General features: G+C 39.7%; 1 protein-coding gene across 2 annotated transcripts; it reads left to right on the forward strand.

Annotated features, from left to right (window-relative positions):
• Positions 1–1,048: 1,048 nt before the first annotated feature.
• Positions 1,049–27,754, forward strand: Frzb (frizzled related protein). Of its 2 annotated transcripts, XM_029561049.1 has the most exons (7): positions 1,049–2,021; positions 9,556–9,603; positions 20,359–20,424; positions 24,071–24,275; positions 24,668–24,731; positions 26,069–26,149; positions 27,367–27,754. In XM_029561049.1, exons 1-7 carry the CDS (start codon positions 1,544–1,546, stop codon positions 27,481–27,483), a joined length of 1,059 nt encoding a protein of 352 aa, XP_029416909.1. In that variant the 5' UTR covers positions 1,049–1,543; the 3' UTR covers positions 27,484–27,754. The 2 variants fall into 2 exon arrangements, with proteins under 2 accessions (XP_029416909.1, XP_008826166.1); XM_008827944.3 differs by lacking the exon at positions 26,069–26,149 and having other exon boundaries at positions 1,058–2,021.

Consider the following 27,754-nt stretch of genomic DNA (forward strand, 5'->3'; position numbering starts at 1 on the left):
ACTAGAGACTTGCTGGAAGGAGCAGTTCGGGAGGGATCTGTTTTCTATTTTCCCCTGCTGATTGAACTCATCTGGATGCGAACGGTTTTCCTGCTTGTCCTTATCATTACCTGTGTGGGGCAGTTTGCCTGACCACTTATTTCCACTGTTAGACGAATCTGTCTGGGAAAAAAGTTAGATAATAAACTTTATTTTCAGTGAGAAAACCCAGGAGAAAATCCAAGTGCGTTAAAGGAGGCTCCAGTCTTAACGTTTTAAAAAAGCAAAACTCAAAAGTTCCAATTCCACAGGGCAAAGAACAATTAGAAGGGAGAGACTGAGAAAGAGGGAGCGAGGGAGAGGAGAGAGAGCGAGAGGGAGAGGGAGAGAGGAATAGAGAGACGGTTTTTCTTGTTTTTAGTGGTTTATTTGTATTCGCGTACAGAGCTTTTTTTTTTTTTTTTTTTTTTTTTTTTTTAGTGGTTTTTTTTTTTTCGCGTACAGAGCTTTTTTTTTTTTTTTTTTTTTTTTTCTTATGAAAGTCCTTTCCCCCCAGTTCTTCCAAGTGCAAACCTTGGAATCATTAGCTCTGGCTGGACAGGGGCTGCATTCTCCGCGACCTGGACATTTAAAGTGATTTCCCTTGAGCCTTCCGGCCTCTGATCTGACTTCAGGGCAGACGGTCGCAGCTGTGATGCGCTCTAGTTAGCTGCGAAAAAAATATCTGCGGGGAGCGAGGGGGATCGGGTGGGTTGCCAGGCCGGACAGAGGGGGCTCCTCTATGGGGCGTTGAGACCCCACCAGGGTCCAGGGTTTGGTCTCTGGAGCCAAAACCGGAGGGTTGTGGGAGTGGAAGAGTTGTGCGGCTCTAGCCTGGAGCGGCCTCGGGCTACGGAATCCTCGAAGCCAGGCAGGATCGCCACCCCACTGCCTTCCAGGGAGAAGCAGACGCCGCGGGGCCGGGGACCGCGGGGGGAGGGGCTCCGGCCGGCGGAGGTGGGAAGGCGGAGCTGCTGGCCCAGGCCTGGACCTCCCCGGAGCTCCTCCCGCCGCTGTTCCTGCAGCTCCCCAGCCCGCAGGACTTGGCAAATTCCTACCGCCCCCTCGGCTCCCCTGAGTTCTGTCGCCTGTCTCCTCCTCCCTCCCTCCCGGTCCCCCATTCTCCTCACTTTGGAGAAGTCACCGCTTTTCCAACACCTTTTGCAAAACCCCAGAGCTCCGAGTCCCTTAGCTGAATTCGACTCTTGTTTTTATTTCTGTTTCCTTTCCTGCTCCTCTTTTTTGATTGATGTGCGAAGGCTGATGTCTCAGCCAGAGCGAGAGGAATAAATAGATGCTGCCTCGCCCAAAGACTTAGACGCCAGGGAAGCGCAATCAGCGCGGTAGGGGCGAGGCTCCGCCAAGCCCGTGGACCTGACCCGGGGATTTGGATCCAAGCGAGCTTTGCGATTGCGGGGAGGACAGCTCCCAGGTCATTGTGTCCACTTCCAGAGGGGAGGAGGAGACCGCGAAGCGCGCCTCTGCACCCACGGTCGACTGCGCCTTGCCCCATCCTGCCGGGATCATGGTGTGCAGCGTCTCGGGAGGGATGCTGCTGCTGCGGGCCGGGCTGCTTACCCTGGCTGCGCTCTGCCTGTTCCAGGTGTCTGGAGCCGGGGCAGCAGCCTGTGAGCCGGTCCGCATCCCGCTGTGCAAGTCCTTGCCCTGGAACATGACCAAGATGCCCAACCACCTGCACCACAGCACCCAGGCTAACGCCATCCTGGCCATCGAGCAGTTCGAAGGTCTTTTGGGCACCCACTGCAGCCCGGATCTGCTTTTCTTCCTCTGCGCCATGTATGCGCCCATCTGCACGATTGACTTCCAGCACGAACCCATCAAGCCCTGCAAGTCTGTGTGTGAGCGCGCCCGCCAGGGCTGCGAGCCCATCCTCATCAAGTACCGCCACTCGTGGCCCGAGAGCCTGGCCTGCGAGGAGCTGCCGGTATACGACCGCGGCGTATGCATTTCTCCCGAGGCCATCGTCACCACCGACGGCGCGGGTGAGTCCGCAGCACAGCCCACCCTCCGCGTTGGAGCCCTTGGTTTCTCTTCGAAGGTCCTCTATCCTCTAATTTGCTCTTTGCTCTTGGGATCGCTTGATGCGCCCATTAATCACTTCTCTATTGGTCCTGTTCTATTTCTTTTTTAAAATCTCACTTTATCATCCTTCCAGTGGAGGTGATCGGTGCGTTTTATACTCATCACACTGCAGCTCCACCCCGACTTCTCTTCTCACTCTTGGCGTGTGAAAGTAGCCACGTTTTACCCAGCGAATTCCTAGTCTTATTTTCTTCATTTGTTTCTTGCCGGATTCTTTTGCAATCTCATTCATCAGGTTGCTTGCTGTAGCCTTGGTGATTTCACTGCTTACAAGTGTAAGGAGAAATCGGAAAACCGAAACCCACATTTTCTTCTAGTCACTAAAAGCGCTAAGATAATTTCAGTAACTTTATCCCAACACACAGATCTATTAGTAGTATGTGTCCAAAACCCTATTTGAGCAATTACCACCACCTTAAATTTCCCCCTCCTTTCAATGAAATAGATTGTAATTCTATTCCATACTGGAACAGCTGTGAAACATTGCTGTGCACTGCAGAATTAGCTCCTATGGCCTGCTTCACCCAGAGAGCCTAGGGACTTCATGAAATGACTGGTCCCTTTTCATAGACCCATAGCCTTCAAGTCATTTGTAAATGGCATATGGACAAAAGGAGTTATATTTTCTGCTTTCTGTTCTTATATAATGCTATTTTAATCTCATCCTTTATCTCATTCATACTCTACATATAATTTGTCTTAATAGTGTATTCTTTGTGTAAATGCCATCCACACATTCCCCACACAAGTGTAAGTGTACTCTACACTTAATGGGTTTCGTTGCAATTTGTTTTCTCACTGATGTTTGGTTTAATTGTGACATTTGTAGTGTTAAGATCCCAACTAAATCCAGTTCACTGTGATCTACTTAATTCAAACTCAATATTACCCCTACCAACCAACCCATAACCTCAAATTTTACCATTCATGTACTTTAAAGATGAAGCTCGTGATCTTCTGGGATCCACTGTTTTTAGATGTGTTTGACTTGGTTGTCCCATTTATGTACATTTATTTAACATCAAGGTTTCCTTCTTCTGCCTTGCAATTTGATCATGTCTCCAGTCCCTATCTAATGAACAGCTCTCAGTTATCATTGAGCAGATTTAGAAAAATCACTTTCATTAATTAAGAAAGTATGAAAGGGAAAAGTACAAATAACTGAAAATTAAAACACATTTTTGTGATGGTCACCTTACTTAGTTTATCACTGTGAATGTAAATACTGTCTTCTTGAGGCTAATCAAGAATCAAGAACTATTTGCATAAAATAACCAGAAAGAAATGTATTCTTTTTACTGTTTGACCCAAAGAGAACTCTTGAGCCCTTCCACTCACTAAAGCCACAGGCTCTATGCTCTGGAAGGCTCAATGCAGTTGCTATCTTGGTTTGCCAGGCACTTAAAGTCAGTTAAATGACTTTAACTAACTCTTCTCAGGCCAAATGCTAGGAATGAGGTGGCAATGGTTCACTCTGAAATGCATCCTTCCCTTAGAAGACAAAACCTGCTCTTAAGTCTAGAGATGGGCCTGGAGTAAGTGAGGTTTGGCAAGGATAAGGGCTCTGAAAAGTCAGTGTGGACGGGAAGCAGTTTCATTAAGCATCCCTGAGTTACCTATCACCGTGGACCAAACATGGAACAATTGCCTTATTGAAGCCTTCAAATAGGACATGCATGGGAACAGTTTGTCAGTCCAAGGGATATAATTTCTGAGTTGCTTTAAAATGCCATAATATTTGTTCTGCTGACAGCATCTTTGGAAGAAAAGTAAATGAGGGTAGGTGGTAGTGATGATGACCTCACTCCTCACCTTTGGTTTGAAGCAGACTGTTGAGACAGGAGTGAGCTGAGGACAGGGATGGAGAAGTGCGTGGTGGCGTGAAGGGGCCTGCGGCCTCCAGTTTGTTGAAAATTGCATATTCCCTATGTTGAGTGGAACTGTCAGACACCTGGAATTACTTAAGAACTACCAAATGTGGCCATTTTTATTTACAATGTAATTTACTCTTTAGTGGGATTTGATAGTTTACAAAACAGACTTTTTTTCTTCCTCCAGGTATAAACAAAATCCCTGTGCCTTATGGCTAGAGTCTATCCAACCAGATATGAAAATAAGACTTCTCTTAATAAAGTGGTGTCCCTTCACATTCCTGTATCATCAAGAGGATTTTCAGATCTAACCATTCATGATTATCTCTTTACTCCTAATATATTGTGACTCTACAAACAAGCTTAGGGCATTTTATAAAGCAAAACCTTATTGAAACAGACCAATGCTTCAGGCTATTTTTGCTTCCAAAACACTAAGAATGAACACACTTTTAAAAAGAACATCTTACATGTTGACCATCACTAATATTTATTATGTATTTCATGTTTATTGTAGAGCACTTTGAGAACTCAGTTCAACTTGGCCATTTGGTTGGTTATTTAAGACACTTAGCCAGCTCTTTAAGAGTCACACAGTGAGGCGAGTGAGGCAGACCAGGTGCTGAACCTAGACTTGGGACTCATGCCAGCTCTTGCTATAGGGAGATGATATAACTTCTGACTCTTAACCTGCAAGTGAAGGCAAAATTACCTATATCCCAAGGGCATGGTAAAGATTAGACAGCATGTAAGGCATGGAGTCTTGAACCTAGCACACGGCAATCCCTGAACAAGTTGCTATTGCTAATTTAATGTTATTTTTACTGTTCTATCAAGTTAACTGACTTTTCCTTTTCCTTTGCTTTTTGGAATATGATATGTTGGTAATGCAGACACAGCCTGGAACTTTCATTAGTTCATCTCTAAAGAATGAGGTTTATACTGAGATCTAACTGGAGAAGCAAATTTTATTTCTCCTGAATATAGAAAATTAACATTTCCTTTCATACAAATCAACCTAGAACTTAGGCTCAGGAGTAAATTCCTGTGAGAATAGCAGGAAAAAAGACTGAGTTTGATTGACATCTGTTAATTAGAGATAGTCTATTAGGGGAGGGACTCACAAGGCTCCCCCCACCCCGACTTATAATCAGTTAATGGTTTGCTGGAGGGGGCAAGGTAAGGTAAAAGGGGTGGCTCACGAGGCTGTACTTCTCCTTGGGGATATATAGGTAGTTAATAGTTGCTGGGGAAAAGGATTCATTTTCTTCAGTGATGTAGCAAGTGATAAATTGCTCATGTGCTATAAATAACCCCTGACCCATGCTCCTGTATATAACCCCAATTAAACGCATTGGTTCACCAAAAAGGAAAAAAATAAGACATTTATCTCAGAAATTGACCATGTAAGACAAATTATGGTAGAGTATTTCACAGCTATTTCTAGAACACCTACAGCTTGCCATGCTGGGGGCTGTATAATCACCCTCAGTTACATTGCTGGCTTGTAGGTAGTACTAACATCCTCAGCTCTTGCTTAACACATTCTGCAGGCTCCCTTGCCTGGCAGAGCCCCACCGGCTTTCATATGCAGAAACTGCTGTTTAATCATTTCTGCACTCTTGGAGGAACAGGGAGCCTTTTCTTTAGGCCTGGTCTACAAATATTTGAGGGGCCAAATACCAAGAAGGAAGGATATGAACAAGAATATGGAATGAAGAGGAGAAATGGAAATTTTAGGTTCAGAATGGAGAGAAAACATGATTCTAAGGACCCCTCATAACCCCTGACCCATGATCCTGTATATAACGCTAATTAAACTCATTGGTTCACCAAAAAGGAAAAAAAAAAATAAGTCATTCATCTCAGAAATTGGCTGTGTAAGGCAAATTATGGTAGAGTATTTCACAGCTATTTCTAGAACACCTACAGCTTGCCATGCTGGGAGCTGTATAATCACCCTCAGTTATATTGCTGGCTAAATACTAAAAGGCCCTCTGGATGGCATGGGAAGAGTGTCTCAATGCTATTGTACTAATTTTATTTAGAGATGACTGGTTATCAGTGCTAGGAAATTTTTAGCTCATCCCTAAATCTTATTTTAACCGGTTACTTTTTATTTCCTTTTCACCAGACTTCCAAATAATTGTTCAAAGAGCAAAGTGGACTGTGTGATCTTTGACCTTTCTCTCTTTGCTGGATGTTTGGAAAGAGGAGCCTGAAAGCCACTGTGTAGATGTACAATTTTGAGTAATGAAGCATTAGCTATATTTTATGAGTTTAGCAAGAACCACAATTTCAGAGTTTGCAAGCCCTTAGTTGGAATTCCAGGCTTGCTATTCATGTTCCAGCAAGTCACTTGACATTGGTCAGAGATTGTCAATAACAAGGGAAGTGGTCATGGGGAGTGACTGGTAATGGTAAAGCACAATATAAACTCTAAACAAACTGGGGAGAGAAACCGCTGTCTCAGGACAGGGATCCTTAGCACTGATAGAACAAAAACTGAGAACACACCATACACTCTAGGCATTATCGTGAGCGGTGCATGTGAGGTTCTCTTAATAGCTGCATGGCAAGTGCTGTCACTCCCATTTTGCAGAAAAGAAAGCCAAGGTATACAGAGAAGTGACTTGAGTTTAATTCTGCTGCTGAGAAAAAGAGAATTCAAACCAGAGCCTGTTCTACACTGACCATGTTCTTCTGTTAAAAAAAAAAAAAGTGGCATTTCTATTTTTTTGGAGAAATCTGTCTTTTGCCTATCAGGTTGCAGTTAAAGCAGCAAAATATTTTCATTGTATTGATCTGTGGCTTAAAAGAATAAAAGGGGGCCCAAGATGATGGCCTCCAGGAGATAAGAAATGACTATTTGGCTACCTTGTTGAGATAGGATAGAAGATGCATTCCCTATTTTTTCCTCTAAGTCCTTCAGTCTCAGCATGCCCCAGAGTGAATTTATCCTTCCCACCCCTACACTTACTCTTCTCTAGCATTTCTATATGATTTTAAGACAGCATCATACTATAGTTATCCAGGCCTGGGAGTCTGCCTTGATTCCATCTCTGTTCATGTCTGGTTTTCAGTAAGTACCAAGTACTACTGAATCTACTCAGAATCAGACTTCCTTCCTTCTCTCTCTAATTTCATTCTTTTGCTTTGTGCTCACCGTGCCCTACAGGGATTATGGAATATATCTTCTTCATCACCAGTATTTCTTTCTTCTTCCATCTTCTGACAGAGTGATTTGTCTGAAATGTACAACTATTTACTTAAAAGTCCTTCAGCTCTGGCTCTGGCCTTCTCAATCTCCCTCTTCTCCTCTAGATTCATCTCTCTGCTTGCCCTGATCCCTAGTCTAGCCACTCTGCAGGACATTCAGGTCCCATAAAGAGTACTGTGATTCCTCACCTTGTAATGCTATTCTTGTATAGGCTTTGCTTCCAGAAATCTCTGAAATTTCTGCTAGAAATCCTTGGCACATAGAATCTAGTAACCACACAGTATCATTTCAATTCAGGATGATTTTAATGGTAGAATTTCTAAATTTAACAACCTGAAAATAATTGGGGAGATTATTTATGATTAGAAAACTCTGATTTTTCTCTCTTACAGCTCTAACAATTGACTTCTGAATATTTTTAAAAGTGTAGAAACATCTTTGACAGTATGAATATAAAATAAGGAAAATATTATCTGTAGCTCAACTGTTTCTAAGAGTTTTATTTTTCATTTATAAACCTTGAACAGTAAATGCTTCAAATGTGCACTGATATAATTTATTCATCTACAGGGAGATGATTTTTATATAAACCATATGCATTTTGTCTCATTATTATTCAAGAAGAGAAAAATATTGGAATTTTACTCTAAAACTTGGATATATTTATCATGAATGAAGTTTAAATAGGATAATAGTCATTATAAATGGTTAATGGCCAAGTTGAATGAAATGCTTTAGAACTAGTAGTTGTTGTTTATCCATTTTTTGAGACTGATCTCTTTCCTTTGAAAGAGATTTATTATTATTATTATTATTATTTATTGGGTTTTTTTTTTTTTTAGACAGGGTCTCAGGGTCTCACAATGTAACCCTGTTGGGTTTGGAACTCTCTATGTAGACCAGACTGACCTTGATCTCACAGAACTCTGTCTGCCTCCCACATGCTGGAATTAAAGGTGTGGGCCACCACATCCAGCTTTGATACATCTTTTAAAACATCATCTGAGAGCTAGGTGTGTGCTCAATGGTAGGTCACATGCTAAGCTTTGGGTTCAATACTCAGCACAGCAAACCCCTCCCTGTTGTTTTCGATATGACTTATGAAGGATAAGAACAGAAAAGAATGCTGGTTTTGTTCGGATAAATAGAGGTATTGAGCTTTTTTAGCATAAAGTGTTAACACAAGTATAGAATTCTTGTATAAAAGCTTGAGTTTGAGTGTCAGTAAGAATCCATGGCTAGTTATGGTGTCTCTCAGTATGGTGCTCTGCAGGGCCAAGCAGTGCAATTCATTAGAGGCTGCTCTCTTAATTAGAGCACAGAGGACCTTTATCATTACCATTTTCTGGGATTACAGCATCATGAAAAGAACCAGTGGCAATTTCTAATTATTGCCACATCTATTAATTGTACTGGTTTGAGTGGTCTACAGGCAGTAGGCTTGATTTCTGCTGAACTATTTAGTCTGCATTTAACAAAGGGCATGAGAGCACTTTCTGGTTGTTTTCCATAATGTGCCAATACAGTGTGACATATCCATTCGCTGTTGAGGTGTGTTTGGTTCTTTTTGTCATAAACTCACAAATGTTGGATCAGTGCCTAATGTTTATATGGGCTTTATTGAATTTACAATTCAATAAAATTTACAATTTTTATGAAATTCAAGCACAAATTATTTATTAAATCCTAAAATTTCATGCAAAAGTGATGAAGATTCAAGAGTAGCACCTTTCAGGGCTGGATAGATGGCCCAGTGGTTAAGAGCAGTTTCTACTCAAGCTGGGAGTGGTGGCACACATCTTTAACCCCAGCACTCAGGAGGCAAAGGCAGGCAAATCTCTGTGAGATTGAGGCCAGTCTGATCTATATAGTGAGTTCCAGGCCAGCTGGGACTACAGGGAAACCCTCTCTCAAAAAGACAAAACAAAAGAGCACTTGCTACTCTTGCAAAGGACCCAGGCTCGGTTCCCAGCACTCAATTAGGCCACTCACAATGGTCTGTAACTCCAGTTTCAGGGGATTCAATGCCTTCTGGCCTCTGAGGGTACCAGGCATGCATGTGGTGCACATACACACATTCAGGCAAATGCTCTTACACATAAAATAAAATAAAAAAAAATCTAAAAAGTCCTACCAAAATGCAGCACCTTTAAATCACATTGAAGAATGGATGTCACCGTTCTTTAACCCACCAATGAGAGGGCCACCCTCACAGCACTAATGAGGGTCCACTTCCTGGAGACACTTGGTTCTTATCCAAGTTGTCACAGAATTAGGTTTTGTATAGGAAGTCCTGAAATAATAACTCTGTTGTGCTTCTTTGCTTATTCTGCCACCTTCCAGATTTTCCTATGGATTCTAGTACTGGACATTGCCGAGGGCCAAGCAGCGGTGAGTACAGCATGCTTCCTGCTTTTCATGTGTGGTCAAATTGGTTTTTGATGTGTTTTTAATACTTAAGTCTTATTTGCAGAGCCTTATGCCCTATTTCTAAAAAAACCACAAAAATTATTTCCTTATTTTCTTAACTTTCCTTTTAAGATTAACATATTAAAACTGACCTTTTGGTTTACATTTTGGTAGGCAAGGATTTTAATGAATGATTTGTGCAACCACAGTCAGGATACAGATCAATTCTATCACTCCTCTCCACACTCCTTTATGATATATTCCTTTATAATTACAAGTTGCACCTGCCCTTACGCACTAGCTGTGCTCTAGTGTTTGATAATGTGTTTGGGGGATTACCAGATATACAAGATGGTGGAGCATCTGCTCTCTCTAGGAATATAGCTTCAGTGATAAAGTGTATAATCTTTTGAGATTAATTTTCATTTTATGCACAATAATGCCTCTGAATATCATCAAAGTTTTTGCATATATCAGCAGTCCATTCTTTTTGTTGAGGAATATCTTATTACTTGGATGTATTATCATTTATTTATCCCTTTACTACTTGAATGATATTTAGATCATTTCAGGTTTTCAACTCACAAAGAAGCTGCTATAAACATTTGCTATATTTTGTGTGACTACAAATTTCCATTTCTCAAGAATAAACATCTAGGAATAAGATTGCTGTGTCATATGGTAAGTATATATTTAATTTCGTTGTGGTGGCGCACGCCTTTAATCCCAGCACTCAGGAGTCAGAGGCAGGCAGATCTCTGTGAGTTCAAGGCCAGCCTGGTCTATATAGTGAGTTTCAGGACAGCTGGGGCTACAGGGAGACCCTGTCTCAAAAAGACCAAAAAATAAATAAATAAATAAATAAATAAAATAAAATAAATAAAGTATTTTAAAAAAGAATATATAGAGCTTCAATGTGTAAAAGAAGACATCAGCAACACTGAACAATATACAAAAACAGATTAACTTGGAAAATTACCTAGAATGAATGCAGTGTTCCTGGGATCAGTGTCTGCTATTCCTGTGTAAAAAATGTTTTCCTGTTCCCTGCTATAACCCGGGTGAGGAAAACAAACAGGCAAAACCAACATTCAGTTTGTAAAAAAACATTGATATATTCACATGTTCCAAAAAGAAAATGTAGTTTGTTTGCACTCAGAATTTTTTTCTTTGGAGAAGCAGCTGAGCTGGATCATGATAAAACAGGAAATGAGGAAGGCACAAAACATTGTAACCCACAGAATGACCTCTTTCCAAAGTGTCAAGCTGTTTTTGCCTGGAATTTGGAAAAGAAATTCTTTCACTCCAATTAGTTTGTTGCCTTAAAGCTTAACAATTTTTCACTTCCTTTTTAGAGATAATGACTCTAAAAAGTTTCCACTTGGTGTATTTTACTGTTGTAAATACACTATCGTAAAAGGAACAGATCATTCTATTTGCATAGCATTGAATATGGAAAGCCATTTAGCTCCATTCCACTGAGTCACCTGGTCAAACCAGCACTGAAAATTAAAAAATATTTAAACCATTCAATGGAAAGGCATGTGGGTGTTTTGTTTTGTTTTGTTTTGTTTTCTGAGGCAGGTCTCTGTAGCCCAGGCTGGCCTCGAACTCCCTATGCAACTGAAGATGACCTCGAACAGCTGATGCTCCTGCCTCTACCTCCCAAGTGCTGGGATTACAGATGCTTGCCACCATACCCAATTGTATGCAATGCTAGAGATGAAGCCAGAGCTTCCTGCCTGCTAGGCAAGCACTCTACTGACTGCTACATTCCCAGACCCATGGTCTGCCTTTTGAATTGAAATTATTCCAAAAATAATTCTCCTAGCTTTGTATTTTATGATGACAACACATTTATGAGCATTTACATTTACAAAACATACAAATTTTACAGAGAGGCAGCGCAGTTGATAAATTCTGATGCTGTACTATAATGTGAATGACTGAAGTATTTCTCTGTGCCTGTTTCCCAATATGAACATCAGATCAAATTGACCTTGGAGCTCCCTTCAGCAAATATTTCTGACTATAGAGGCTGGATTCACTAGAAATAACCTCTATTCTTTACTGGAAAAAATTAGGATAGATAACTAGTATATTTTATAACTATACTGTACAGCTACAGTCCACACCATTACATTTGGCAATTGTCACTTCTAAGCAATTCTTTTTCTTTAGCATTTGCCTCCTTGAATGTTTACCCAAACTGTCCAAGATCTTCTGTCTGCCAGGTGTGGGCAACTGCCCTTGGTTTCTGTGCTTGGCCTCCCCCGAACCCTCTCTTCATGAGGATTTCTTCTCATTAGAATTCTTCTAGTTTTATAGATTCTCTGTTAGTTAGTTTTGCTTACTCTCTCAGATAGAATACCATATTTTTCCTTAAATGGACACTTGTACCTAGCTGTCCTACTTATATTTAAACATAACATATTTAACAACGAAAGTAATCTTTGAATTAAAATTTTCCTCCTTGAAACATTAGAATATGGCGCTATCATCATCCTAGGTCCCCAGTAATGGAGTGTCATAACTGGTTTTATTCCATCCATCCTACCATTCATCAAAAATGCAAGGGAAACTTGTTTCTCCCAGACCCACCATATTTCAAGGCCATGAGGTGAAAGCTGACAGAGCGGCATTTCTCTCCTCTTGCTCTTTTCTGTGCTTGGCACTGGGCAGGCATGAGATTCCCAAGGCTGTGAAACTCATTTTGTCCTTTTGTTCTTTGACTTTCAGTACATCACAGACAGCCATCACATGTCATAAGGGAAAATAATCAAAACTGATTGACTATATTTTGGATAATTTGAATGACTCTTGGATGCAGAAATGTTGTGGAAAGTAATTTATTAAAAAATTTCCGAAAACATAATCTTAAAGAAATAAATTGAATTTCCTCTTCTCATTGGTACAGTGTTAGTCCTTGCAATCTTAAGCAACTTCCTTTTATAAAGTACAAATTATTATGAATTGAGTTCTTTTTTATAAACTTTGATGCTTGTTTTTATAGCTAAATCAAGCTAAACTTGCCATATTTTCCATATATTCCTCTAACCTAAAATAAAACTTAACATATTTTTGCCCTATGAATAAATTTAGGAAATAAATATTATTTGAAATCTTCAGTGAATGGTTGCTAAGTCATGACATACTTCAGTTTATGAAAAAATGTAAGGAATATCTTGTGAATTTTTATGTTAATGGTATTTTATTAAGGTTTAATTTACTTATAGTCAAATGGACAAATCTGAAGTGTGTGCTGCCTTGAGTTTTGAAAGATGACTGTACCTGTACAGCCATTTTCCAAGCATTTTTGTCACCCTTGGAGATTTCCCATCTAGGCAAGCAGAGTTCTAATTTTTTTTATGTGTATGAGTGTTATATCTGCATGCAGGTAAGTGCAATGCCCATGGAAGACAGAAGAGGGCATCAGATCCCCTGGTATTGGAGTTAATGAACAGTTGTTAACCTCCATGTGGGTGCTGGGAATCGAACCTGGGTCTTCTGCAAGAACAGCTAGAGCTCTTAACCACTGAGCCATCTCTCCAGCCCCAGAGTTCTAATTTTTATCACTATGTTAGTGCTGTTGAATCTTCCTGTCACTAGCTGCTTTTACTTACCATGACACTTTAGTTCTGTGCTTCATTTCGTTATTTTCATTGTACAGTAATGTACCCTTGAATGAGCATAATAACAGTAAGACTTGAAAATTCGAGGCTTTTAATAGTTGTTCTCAGTTTAATGTAGTTTTTGGCCTCTGATTGCACAGGAGTTGCTGTTATCTTTGCCCCACTCCCTGCTGCTTTCACTTCTTACTTCATCATTGAAATCAGAAAACTAGGATTTTTGTGTTTTTTCAAATGTCCCAGAACAGTAAGATTCTACTGATTTCCCATAAAGTGTATTTTTTTGATGACTTGTAATTTTGAGATGAGGTTGGTTGATCCTAGAGGTGGAATCTCTAGATGCTTTTCTATGTCTTTGTTTCTAGAATAGGAGAACTTGCCTCCTGAGGTACAATTTAAGGGCTCTCTGAAGTCCCACAGCAGCATCCATCCTGATGCTATTTTGATGATTTGTGATACAGCAGATGAAGCAGTGCATTGGTGTCTTTACTCACCTGCTGGCCTGTTTCCTCTTAGCCGTTGGCTTTCATGGGCAGTCTGGCCTTTGCCGTCTAGCAATGGTGCTAACTTTGCAGTCTTAATTTCAAGCATCCCACTCTACCTGCTGTCTCTTTTCCTTTCAGCCAACTTGCTCTGGACTCATCACTGCTGATTTTTCTCACTCCTTTGAGACTGTCTGCCATCAACTGCTTCTTCCTATCTGTCCAGCCCCAGCCTTTGTTTATGTGAGATTTCATTGTTTATGATAATAATCATTTCCTTAAAAATTTCTTCAATTCCCCTTCTCTTTTGGGGGCAAATTCCCAATTCTACTTATTGGAGAAAATTACTTAAATGGTGACATACTTGAAGAATGAAAATTTATTGGACAAGCCCACTGCAAAGTTTGCCTTTGCACTTGATACCAGTTTCATACTTGTCTTTCTCCACACCCCACATCCTGCCTTCCTCATCCTCATGGCCCCCTAGCTGACAGTATCACTTTATCTTTCGATGAGAAAGTAAAAGCTGTTGAAGAAACTCTCTCATCCTCCCACCAGCAAATCCATCATCCTGTCAACATCAGTGCCCCTCTGTCCTTTCTCTTCTTGTGTTGTGGGTGAAGTGTCCTGGTTTTCAAAGTTCTATTCTCCCTTTTTCTCAAGGTCCTGTCATCTCCTTGCCAATTAAATTCAATGGACCCTTTTATTTCTTAACTAACTTGAGCTTTGGGGGTCATTCGACACAGCAGTCCCTTTCCCTTAGAACTCCCGTCTTTTCAGCCTTTGTGACTCCATGCCCTTCCGCATTTCCTGCATGTCTGGGTGCTCTTTCTCAGTCTTCTTTGTGTACTTTTTCTTTTCTATTTTATAGATTTAAGCAAGATGCGGTTCCTGACTGGATGACTGTAACTCAACCTTCAAGATTTATCCTTGAATACCATTCCCACAGTAGACTGTGAAAGCCATACTGGTTTTAATGATCATGTTATGCATTGCATTGTGCACTGTTTCAAAACACACACCACATATAGTTGCAGATTGCCTCATTATTTTGTCCTGTCTGCACTGCCTGCATTGCTCATCATGTACCCTATAGGCCTGATCCAGAGCCTAGAATGTGGCACATGCCAAGTAAATATTGTGGCACAGCAAATGTATGAACATGCTAGACTGAAAAGCTTCAACAAATCTTAGTTCTCTTTGCTTTTTCCATTTCATATTTAGAGAAGCTTGGATATCCCAGGGCTGTGAAGTCAGGGATACTGGTATTTCTATAGCAGAAAGACAAACTCATGGCTAGGCATGTGGTACACACCCTCAATCCCAGCATTCAGGAGACAGAGGCAGTTGGATGTCTGAGTTCAAGGCTAACCTGGTCTACAAAGTGAATTTCAGTCCAATTAAGGCTGCAGGGTGAGATCCTGTCTCAAACAAAAACAAACAACAACAAAAAGACAGACAAATTCCTAATGTAATAGATATTAACAAATGTTTAAAATTATTTAAGGACCTGCTCACAAACACACCTTCTAGACTGTTGAAAATATGTCAAGGTCAGAGTTGAGGGTACAAATCTTCAGATCTTATAAACTATGTTTTATGACCTTCTGCCACATGTCTTAAGGTGGAAGGAAGGGGAAAAAGTGGATTTCAGGGATCAGATGCAAGAATATGTGCATTTGACACAAATAAACTCTGGCTGGGTGTGGTGGTATTCACCTTTAATCCCGGCACTCAAGAGACAGAGACAGGTAGATCTTTGTGAGATAGAGGCTGGCCTGGTCTACATAGCAAGTTCCTGACCAGCTGGGGTTACAGGGAAACCCTGTCTCAAAAAATAAATAACCACACAAACAAACAAACTCTGATCTGATTAGAATGGGCCACGTATGAGCTGCAATGGAAACATAACAAGATAGAATTGTACTTTCTCCTCTTCTATGTTTTGGCAATAAATCCAGAGCCTAGATTTATGCTATTTTCCTAGAAAAATATACAAGGATAGTAATCTTCCAAAGTCGTGGTAGGTTTATGGACTATTGGAATCTAGTGAAGTTAATTATAGTCTTACAGCAGTGAGTGAGATAAAAAAGAATTCAAATAAAGGTCAGGGCTAGTTAGAAAGTTGCATCACATTTAAGCTTGATCTCAAACGAGATTACATTAAACAATGAAAACCCAGTCAGAAACTTCATAATTGTAATGTCATTAGAATTATTTAAAGCTTTTAAACCAATATAAAAATATTATTCCATGTGTTTTAACAAGTGAACCTACAATATTGTGATCCAATCTGAATATAGAAGGATGTGGCTTGTGTTTGTCAAAGCCTCACTGTAGAGATGGAAAGACTGTGCATTGCTCAAGCACTGCAGTGACCTGGGGCATCTCAGTGCTGAGGATGGAATTCAAGGTCTTGCACATGCCAGTTGTGTCACTAAGCTACATCTCTTCAGGGGTTGGACATGTTAACATCTTTTAACATTTGTACTAGGGCAATAAACACATCTTTATACCAGCAAAATAAACAATAGTTCACAATATTTCTAGCAAGTGGCTAAAAGAATTGAGTGAAAAGAGTGAGGGAGCATGAAGAGCATCCAAGACAACATCCTAGTCATAGCTCATGGCTACACATGGGATGAGCCCTGCTCACTGCCCCACAATCCAGGCTATTGTGTTTCCTTATGGACTGTGAAGGGAATGAACTTCCGATATTGAAACCTTTGAAGATCTTTATCTTCACTGTTTTTTTTAAAATCAAAGTCAGCTCCTTTAATTAAAAAAAAATGCCCAAGATAAAGCACCATGGCAGACTCTAATTCCTTTATAAGATTTTTGTCCTCAACATTGTAAGAAAATCAATATGTAATGTTTTTTTATGCAATGTTCAGTGAATGAGAGATTAAATTTTGCCACTGTATACTAAAAACTTAAAATCCATGTGCTATCAGGAAGCTGGTAGAGGAAGACTACTAGCAGTTAAATTAGTAATAATGGTAATTCTGTTGGTTCAATAAAAAGTCCAACTATCAAGAAATCAAACTATTGGCAATAAAGAAAAATAAATGGTTACAGTCTGTTTTAAGGTGGTAGGCACAGAAAAATCTCACTAGATAATGCATGCAGTTTCTCATTACTTGTAGCATCCTACTTCTTAGGCCTTCTGGATGTGTATTAATGGTGAATATGTCTTGGAAGAGAGATAATGCTTTAGCTTTACTAAGGTAAGATATAATTTGACCTCAGATATGAATCTGTGACTTGAATAATTTTAAGTAGAAGGAAGTTCTTCTATAATTGAACCTTGTGGATAAAAAATTTCCACTCCATATTACTCCTAATTTATTGAGTCAATAGATAATCAAACTAGATGGGTATTTGCTTATAGAAAGAGCTAACAATCATGGTGAAAAGGGATTGTATTTTCACATTATTCCATAAGTGATCAGTGAGCATAGCAAGGGCACTGCAGAGTGGCAACTCTGCTCCCAAGAATGTGACTACCCAACTTATTAGCTACTAGGAAATAGTCTAGCTATGTCTACATAATTATGCACATAGCTATGTAAAGATCATCTTGAAATCTTCCTAAATCACTTTATAATATAGTTTTTAAAAATCTCTGCCTGGGATTTGGGGATTTAGCTCAGTGGTAGAGCGCTTGCCTAGCAAGTGCAAGGGCCCGAGTTCAGTCCTCAGCTCTGGGAAAAAAAAGTCAAAATAACAAAAATCTCTGCCTGGGAAGTTTGATGGAATGCATTTGTTTATGCTTCAAGCGAAGTTTATATGGGTAACAATATCAAATTAGATTCAGTTCAGTGGCAGTTGCAGTATTTTTTCCAAACTCTCTTTATTAGAGTACAGGCAAGTTCCTGAAGATATACAAATATGTGGATAACTTATCAGCATTTATTTTATTTTTGCAATGCTGGGGATCAAACCTCAGGGCCTGCCACATGCTAGGCAAGCATTCTAGCCCTCAAATAAACTCTTCGTTCTTTGGGTATTATTTTGATATGTATTTATTTTTAAATAGAAAAATAACAAGCTCATACTTTTATGAAGATAACTTGTAAATTCAAGGCTATAGCATGTATTTCTTCGGAAATATTCTCAGTTTTTATAATATCTCTATAAAATGTATAATATTACAACATTTTGGTTATAAAATCAAACAACTGCACAAAGCAAGAGCTGGATAGCTTTCCATTTTCTTTTAAATGAAAATATAACCATTTTGTTAATAAGAACATTATTTTTGAAGTAGTCCTCTTAAAAAATATATATTCTATTGGCCCACCATAGTGCTGCATACCTGTAATCCCAGCAGAAGCAAGTGGATCTCTTTGAGTTCAAGGCTAGTCTGTTCTACATAGTGAGTTCCAGGTCAGCCAGGGCTACTTAGTGAGACCCTGTCTCAAAAAACAAACATATTATTATTGCTATTATTTGTGTATGTGGGGGTTCAAGGACAGCCCTCTGGAGCTGGTTCTTTCCTTCCACCTTTCCATGGATTCCAGAGCTCAAGCTCAGGTTTCCAGGCTTGTGCAGTAAGTGCCTTTGCCTGCTGAGCCGTCTCATCAGCTGTGAAGCACCACTGATACTACCATTGCTTACTGGACTAAACTCTTCACAGAACTCTCCTGTTAAAAATTCTCTGCAGAACAAGGGAAGAAAGAGCTCTGTGGAGCATCGAGAAATTCCATTACCATCATGAGAAGAACGGTTTTTGCTGTGACCCACCCCTAGGAGAGATGCTTATTTCAAACTGGAAGTTAGCAGGAAGGGTACTTCTGTCCTCAGGATTGCTGCTGCTCATTTACAGGTTCAGCTGAAGTAAAATTAAGTTTGATTGGAAAATATGAGAGGCTGGCAAGATGGCTCAGCAGCTTAAGGCACCAGCCACCAAGGGTGACAACTTGAGTTGGATCCCCATGACCCACATGATGGAAGGAGAGACCTGACTCCTGAAAGTTGTGTTCTGATCTCCACACATGCACTATGGCATGCATGCCCCCACACAGACACACATACAATGCACACTAAACAAATAATAAGTAATTAAAATTTAAAAGAAGAATAAAAAGTAAACGGTCAACAAGAGGGTCTGCTTCTTATTGGGCCTCATGCTAACATAAAACATTTTTTAAAAATTAGCTTCCTGGCTAGAAGGATGATTCAGTGGTTAAGAGCTCTGGCTACTCTAGCAGAGGGTCCTGTTTGATTTGTGGCACCCACGTGGCAGCTAACAACCGTCCTTAACTCCAGGGGAATCTGATGCACTCTTCTGATCTCCACAGGCATTGTACAACACAGGTGCACTGATATACATGCAGGCAATACACTCATAAAAAAATAAATAAATAAGATATTTTATAAAATGTAGCTTCCTTTCTCTGATTCATGTATTCTGTGTCATGAGACAAAAAAATACCTAACATTTAATGTTAGTGGAGCTTTCTCCAGGGTATTCATTTAAAGAAAGCTTTACACATAATCAAATGTCTTCTGAGACAATGTGTATTATTTTCCGGTTTTATTTTACTTCACTGACAATTCACCATGCTTATGGTGTGTGTGTGTGTGTGTGTGTGTGTGTGTGTGTGTGTGTGTGTTTGTGCGTGTGTGCTGTGTGCTGTGTGTGGGGGGGGCTGGTGATTGAATTTACAGCCGTTTGCATCGACCTTACCACCGAACTACATCCTCTGCTTTGTTTTTTTCAACTAAGTAATCCAGGCAGTGCAGCTCTTTAATAAAAGGCTCAATAATGTATTCTCTCTCCCTCTCCCCCCCCACCCCCAAGGTCTCCCTGTAGCCCCAGTTGGCCTGAAACTCACTATGTAGACCAGGCTGGCTTCAAACTCACAGAGATCCACCTGCCTCTGCTTCCCAAATGCTGGGGTTAAAGGTGTGCTCCACCATACCCAGCCAATAATATATTCTTGAAGATGTAAAATTATCTACAGATGAAACATTTTGAGAGAATTAGAGCTTTTATAAAATACATCTATACTGTGTAAAACATATTCAGGGTTAGTTTCTTAGTAAATAGTTTTAAAACATGTAATTTCTCCTTTCAAAAAATGTATGTAGTAATTTCCTCCAGTGAGCACAGAAATATCATTGTGTGTAATGGCAGCTTTACTGGGTTGTATCCATTCCTGCTCAACTCCCGGAGTTGCTTTTGGATTCAGGTCCCAATATGTGGAGGAATGAGGTGTGACCTGTAAAAGCATATGAACAGCAGCTAGAAATTCAGAGGACTCTTCCAGCTATCTAAGCATAGGGAAAAAATGGCCTCTTATAGGGCATGCATTCCACTTCCATAAGCACTAAGCATACCTCTTTCAGGATTTGGGGGTCCAGTTGAGCTCCTGCAGGAAGGTTAGCAGTGTTGCCTCAGGATTTGGGTGGGAGAGAACCAGAGCTTGAGAACCTATTGACATTGAATAAGATGTTGAACAGACAGAGAAACAGAAAGTTAGCTTCAGGAGAAAATGACCAGATACAGAAGCCCAAAGAACCTTTCTCAGCACTCAGCTCAGATGCAGTCCCGAAAATACTTGAGTAAATAAAAGAAAGTGAATATTGACTCTTTACTTATTGTTAAATGTGTTTTTCAGAACGTTGCAAATGCAAGCCTATTAGAGCTACACAGAAGACCTATTTCCGGAACAATTACAACTATGGTAAGGTTAACTTCATGGTCCACTCATACACTGCTGTGTTAGGAAACATGTGTGCATGTGTGTGTATGTTACGTGCAAATGCTTGCATGCGTAAAATGAGTTGAATACTTCAAAAATAAGTCTTAAAGACAAGGGACAGCTATTAAGAGCACAGTTCTCTAGCTTCAGATAATTAAAATGTCTCATGGTAGCAAAGTTCTTGCCAAATACCTGACTGTGAGCACATTGGGCAACATTTGGGGAATTAGAATCATGACAGTACACAGAGATTACTTTCAAAGTAGATGATCCCTTCTCTGCCTGGGAGACTGAGGATGGATTGTGTCTATGTGCTGGTGTCTGGGCCACAGTTGTACTCCACTGGGGTAAACAGGGCTTTAGAAAGTAACATGAATAGTTGTTGATGATCATCCATGAAAATGTGTTGTTATCTAGCCTGACCCCCAAATTTTGGTAAGTTAAGCATTAATTGAAGAGCTACCTATATAAATATAGTTGGTTGATGTAATCAAAGGATGCTGTCTCTATCTGGAATTATTTTAGATGGTTTCCACAAAATATCTTTTCTAATTTTTCCAACTGCCCACGGGCATTCTTCTCCTGGTTTTGTCAATGATTATTGCACCAAAGTTGTTCCTTCTTTAAATCTATATAATGTACTTTGGGGTACTGGTGTGCCTAGTTACTTTTCTGAAGACCCCTTTCTTTGTGCAAATTGATGTGAAGAACTATAGGGAAAAGGAGGGGTTTTCATTTTTAGAAGACTAGCTTTTAAAGAAAAACTATATGGATTTTTAAGTATAGTTATGATAAAAATAAAAACATACTTTTATACTAGGGGCCTTAGGATGTTGGTAGAATGGTTGCCTAACATGCACAAAGCCCTGGATTAGATCCTCAGCACCATATAAAACTCTAAGTATGAGCTGGCTGTGATGGTGCATGCCTTTAGGGGGAGGCAGAAGCAGGCAGATCTCTGTGAGTTTGAGGCCAGCCTGGTCTACATAGTGAGTTCCAGGCCAGCTGGGGCAACAGGAGACCCTGTTTCAAAAAGACCAAAAAAAAACCAAAACAAAACAAAAAAAAACATACCTCTAGGTATGGTAGCTCAAGGTCAGCCTTTGCTACATAGCAAGTTCCTAACCAACCTGGGATACATGAGACTTTGTCAAACAAAACACACATACACACGCACACACACACACACACACACATACACACACACACACACACACACACACCCCAGAAGACACCAACAACAAAAAAATGATGCCAATTTTCATTTGTCTTCACCTACTAATTTTAACTTTCCCAACTTCCTTGATAAGACTAAAGATAGTACTGCTATTTTCATTAAAAGTTAAACCATTAATCCCTAAAAATCATTAGGAAGAGGACGTCTTAGAGAAAGTGTCTGGGTGAATATTGTGAACTAAACTAGGATGTGGATTGCAATTCACAGAAAAGATGAAGCTTGTGTGGGGGCTCATACCCATAGTCTTTCTCAGCACTTGGGAAAAGAGGCCAGAGGATCAGGAGTACGAGGTCAGCCTTGACTGTATAGTGAGTTCAAGGTCAGCCTGGGCTTCATCCCCATTCCTGAAAAAAAAAGAAAGGAGGAGATAATTTTTGTTTACCTAGCCAAACTCTAACCCATGGATACCCATGATTTAAGGATTGTCATTTGGTGGGACTCACGTATTCTTAAGGGAAAACAGGCACTCCAGTGATTGACTAGAAGGTAAACTACTTATTTTTAACTTTTATTTTTATTTTTAAACTACATTGATTTTTACTTTGTGTGTTTACATCCATCTGTTGAAAAAACAAAGTAGGAATAGGAACAATTGATAATTCACACTGAATCTCTGCCTCATTCCAAATTAATTCAGTTAAAAATTTTTGAGTTTGAACAAAATTACTTTACTAATAGATAGGTTTTGTAAAGAGATATTTATTTTGGAGTAGGTACATGTGCTAAAAATTTCTAATGAAAATAGTGGACACATTAGGTAAATAAGTCATTAGCCTGAGAACATTTGCACAGCTCACTAATCTTTAATGGCTGATGGATACTGTGAAGCATATTCATTTAAGCCAGGACACACACACATACCTCTGCTATCTGGGGTTAAGAACTTGTCTGAAAGGGCAACTTTATCTCTTGTTAAAATACAGAACCTGAAAGAACAAGCAGAGAAAAGGATTCTCCCTGCAAATGCAGCCAGGCAGGGCCAGCAAGGCAATTATATTTTGTTTGCTACAAGTTCTCATATTTGCTACAAGTTCTGTGATAACTGAAATATTCATTAAGCAAAAATAGGTTTTAGCCTAAAGATTTAAAATTTTTAGTAACTCAGTTTCTGTCCTGAATGTTGTACTGGTGAAATATTAAGTTGCCGTGATAAAGTTGGAACACTGATGGAGGAACAGCTGATTAGCTGGTTTTGTATTTCCATGGAGTTCCTTTTATCAATCCTGTGTAGTCCTAAACCCCTAAAGTACATGGGAGGTCTTCCAGTGGAAAGGGTTAATGCATTCTTATTTAAGAAGCATTCCAAAAGTGGCTCATGTGTGTTCCCCCTGTCTAGCACCCAGGAATTTTGAACCAACATGACGAGGTACCTGACATGCTGTTGACTCCTTAGTAGCTGACATTTTGACTTCTTTCTTTTTCTTTTTTGGTTGTTGTTAACTTTCCTTTAAAAATGTTTACTTAACCATAAGTGGAAATCTACAGAACTTGGCTCTACCAAAGGAGAGATATAGAAAAGTAACAGGAATGTGCTTTCTGGATTCTGATTATATAGTTTCGCTTTGCAAAGGAAGGTAATTTGTCTTCGAGTTGAGAAGTGAAGCCAAGCCTTATGAGACAGAGCGGGCGCCTGTATCAGCATGGTGAGAAGGAGATCTATGCAGCTGGCATGTTGGAAAGTACTCTGTTACACAGGAGGGACAAGGGGTGTCAGAGCAGTCAACCACAAAGCAGAGAGAGGACACAAGGTCTGAGGTGACGTTTGTTCAAAAGGAAACTTGAGAGTTCCTAAGGGATAGTATAAAAGATAATGTGTATTAAAAGAAAGGAAGGAGTTGAGATGAGGATGGCAAAAGATTGCAGAACTTTTAGGAACCCTGGGAACACATTTGAGCAGGCAGTAAAGAAATCCCAACTTGAGAAATTTGATTAATTGAAGAGTACTAATGAAGAAACAAATCATATTTGAGCCTAGGTCTTTGTGTATGGTGAAAGCAATGTAAGTTAAATTCCTGTTGGCAGCAGTTGGTACCACATGCCTACATATTCACACATCCAAAATGAAATTTTGGAGGAAAATTCTAACAGATTACTCAGTCAACCTTTGAATATCTAAATAGATTTCTGAAAATCAGACACAAGTGCACACATGTACATATATGAGCACAAATGTATGTTCACACACAAATTAGCAGGGGGTATCAAGAGGGCAGGTACAGTGTTTATCACTCACTCCAGTTTAAAGAAAAATGTCTGGTTGACTCTCGCTCTCTAGCCATTGAGCATGAAATTGAGAGGAATTGACTAGAAAGAGGCCTACATGGCTTCTTTTGAATTGTGGGACCTACAATATGTCATAATATACATCAGCTTCATGTTCTTTTATCACAGTTATTCGGGCTAAAGTCAAAGAGGTAAAGACAAAATGCCATGATGTGACTGCTGTTGTGGAGGTGAAGGAGATTCTAAAGGCATCTCTGGTAAACATTCCGAGGGATACCGTCAACCTTTATACCAGCTCTGGCTGCCTGTGCCCTCCACTTAATGTTAATGAGGAATACATCATCATGGGCTACGAAGATGAGGAACGCTCTAGGTAACTCGACCCCGAAGGATTCAGGATAATTTGTTTTCCTTCCTAGCTGTTGTATTTCTCTTTAACGATCTTGCTGTAGAGTTATTATTTTAGGCTCTTTCTACTTTTTTAGGGACTGTGGACATATTTTAATTGCTTTCTTCTGCTTTATATATTGGATAGAAAAAGATGTGAGTATAGTTTATGAGTAAGAATGTTTTTGGAAAAGAGGGATCATAACTTCATTAATTTCTAAAAGGGGTCAATGACTCCCAAATAGTTAAGAATTTTTTCAATTATTTGGATTTCCTGTTCTAGAATGAACATATTTAGTTTTTCTTGGCACCAAGTCCTTGTATTTTCAATAATATGTTTTGATGTTTCAAAAGTGGTCACTTGTTTTAAAAATGCAGGTTGCTCTTGGTAGAGGGCTCAATAGCTGAGAAGTGGAAGGACCGACTTGGTAAGAAAGTTAAGGTAAGCCTATGTTTTATGTTCCAAGTAATAAAGTACAAAAGGCTGGAGAGTCAGCTCTGTGGTAGTGCTTAAGTGGCAAGCACAAGGCCCTGAGTTCAGTGCCCAACACCAGAAAAAATTCTATCTGATAATATAGTTCATAGAAAACCATTTCCCATATAAATTAAATAGCTGCCCTCAACTTCATGAAAATATTAAAACCTGATACATATTATGTATATATATTTAATACTTCAAGAACTGATATTGTCTTTGATGCTTATTCATTTAAGGAATAAATTTCCTGTATATGTATCAAGGGTCTGTACAGTTGTCTTACCTTCTTATGACTCTACCTGTAGTTAGCCATTAATCCTGATAGGGTGGTTTTGCATCTTTATTAGGACTCTAGCCTCTTGACAGGCTATTGCTCTGCCATTTGTAGGGTATTGCCCCCATCCTCATGTTTACATGGAAGTCAAGGAGGGCTGTTCTACCATCATTTCAGACAGAAAGAAAGGGGAGGTCTAAACAAATTTCTAAGGACACTATCCAACATCTTTTTCTTAGAACTTTTGATCAGGATTTGTGTGGTGTCAATCCCTAGTGGACAGAGTAGAAAATAGAGGTTTTTTTGTTTCTGTTTTTTTTTTTTTTTTTTTAATTGCTTTTAAACAAATCGCAAATTCTGTGAGAAAGGGGAAATCATTGGTAAATAGAAAAATACCACAGTATCCAATGTACAGACATGAATTCTGATGACAAGCCACCACCACAGCCATCTTCATAGAGATCTGACCAAACTAGGCCCTTAGAACAGTAGTGCAGCATTAATATTTTATATTTATATTCTAGAACATATATTAAGAAAAATCAAGTAGTAAATTTCTTTTAAAAAGAAGGGTTTCACTTATTATTAGTGTATTAAGCACATCTTTTTTTGAAGAAAAGAATGTATGTGGGAAATGCATACAAGGCCAAAGAATCTCAAAAAAATGTGTGCTAGGAATGGGGGTAGGGAGTGGGAACTGTACCAAACATAATACCCCCTCTTCTTTCTGCAAGATGGAAGGCTTGGGAAAGAAACATTTACAAGGTAAGTTAAACACCCCTAGGCAGTTGATTGTATGCATCTGGCACTCAACACAGCAGACACATTTGAGTTTAAGTGACCTGCTAAAATGTAGATTGCATTATTTTGTAGATAGAAACTATCACTAGGAAATTCCTTTTGTCCCTAGTATTTTTGTCAGAAGTGAGATGCATTTCAAGTGAAGGCTCGTGCTATCTGCAAGTGGTTCTTCTTCAGTATACTGGAATCTCCTCCCATCCTTTCAATTTGGTTTTCTGCTCACTAGTGCAGAACAAGAATTTGCCCTAAATCCCAGTACCATTTGGAAGAGCTTTCAGCATCTCTGCTTCAGTGTAAGCCTTGCCAGGTACGTTGTCACTGGGATACATGGCTTGCTTCTGCTTCGCAGGACAGTGGCTTCATTTCCCATTGCTTTCTTCAGGGAACTTGAGTTTTCACGAGTTCATTGACAGTCTCAGGTCTGAATTTAAACACGCAAACGGGAAGCAATAAGCCAATAACTCGAACACTCTTCTTTGTTGTTGTTTTAGGACAGGGTCTTGCTTATAGGCTGGCCTCAAACTCTCTGCCGTCCTCCTGCCTCAACCTCCTGCTTGTTCAGATTATAGGCATGTACCACCACACTCAGCTCTGTACAAAATTTTAGTTCATATGTTTATACTCAGAGTCAGAGGTTTGAGGTAGGAAAAAATTCTTCTGGCTGGAATTATTGGGATCCTTATTATAGATTTCTAGTTAACTCAAGAATGTAAAAAATTCTCTCTCTCTCTCTCTCTCTCTCTCTCTCTCTCTCTCTCTCTTAATTATCTCTCTCTCTCTCTCTCTCTCTCTCTCTCTCTCTCTCTCTCTCTGTATGTGTGTGTGTGTGTGTGTGTGTGTGTGTGTACATGCTCATGTATACACACTTGTGCGTGCTGATATGTGTGTGTGGCCAGAGGCTGATGTCAGGGGTCTTCCTCAGTTGCTGTCCACCTTATTTTTTGAATCAGTCTCTCACAGATCCTGGAACTTACTGATTAAGCCAGACTGGCTGGCAGGTGAGTTCCAGGGCTCTACCTCCTTTGTCTCCCACCCCTACCACACCCTCAGCACTGAGGTTATAGACATGTGCCTCTCACCTGGCTTTTACACAGGTGCTGGGTATCCAGCTTAGGTCCTTAAGCTCGTGCCATCTCTCCATCCCCTCAAATAACTTTTCAAAGGTTGTGTTGCTTTGGTCTTAAGAAAGGAGGATAAAAAGAGCCTTTCTGTCAAATTCTCTATAAAAAATTTTCCATTTGAATATAAATTTAGAAAATATAGATCTTGGTAGATGTTTGCATCATTTCCAGAAATGGGAATTTTAAGGTTTGATATGAAAGTATTGCTGAATATCTTATAGATGGTTTTGTTTGTGTTTTTAAAACTCAGAACATTATGTTTATGTGGTGTCAGTTTCATTGTTATCCTGGGACAAATATTTTATATTTTTGGAAAAGAGATCTGGCTTTGCAGTCTTACCCAGCTTTTGAAGTCACAGAAATGATATGTGCCTGCGACTGTTTTCTTTTTTAAATTCCACAGCGCTGGGATATGAAGCTGCGTCATCTTGGACTGAGTAAAACTGACTCCAGCATTAGTGATTCCACGCAGAATCAGAAGACTGGCAGAAACTCTAATCCCCGGCCAGTGCACAGCTAAGTCCTGACATGCAAAAGGCCACATCCGTGGACTTCCTACTAAGACTTGCATTGCTGGACCAGCAAAGGAAAATTGCACTATTGCACTCGTATTCTATTGTTTACTACAGACGTCATGTAACAGATATTACTTCTGTTTTCTGCTTTCTTTTTCCTTCCCCTACTCTTTAATGGCCTGGGGTTAGATCCTTGAATATATTATGTATTCTGTTTTACTAATCATCCAGAAACTGTTCATTCACAACAACAATAATAAATTAAACATATTGATA

Source organism: Nannospalax galili, unplaced genomic scaffold, assembly GCF_000622305.1.
Source record: "Nannospalax galili isolate Female #2095 unplaced genomic scaffold, S.galili_v1.0 scaffold892, whole genome shotgun sequence".
NCBI classification, from domain to species: Eukaryota; Metazoa; Chordata; class Mammalia; order Rodentia; family Spalacidae; genus Nannospalax; species Nannospalax galili.

Excerpts from the sequence above, each read along its gene's own strand:
- Frzb (XM_029561049.1), top strand. The coding sequence starts at position 1,544 with ATGGTGTGCAGCGTCTCGGGAGGGATGCTGCTGCTGCGGGCCGGGCTG. Across the intron at positions 9,604-20,358 it reads TTGCCGAGGGCCAAGCAGCG|AACGTTGCAAATGCAAGCCT; the intron begins GTGAGTACAGCA and ends TGTGTTTTTCAG. Across the intron at positions 24,732-26,068 it reads GACTTGGTAAGAAAGTTAAG|TGCAGAACAAGAATTTGCCC; the intron begins GTAAGCCTATGT and ends TCTGCTCACTAG.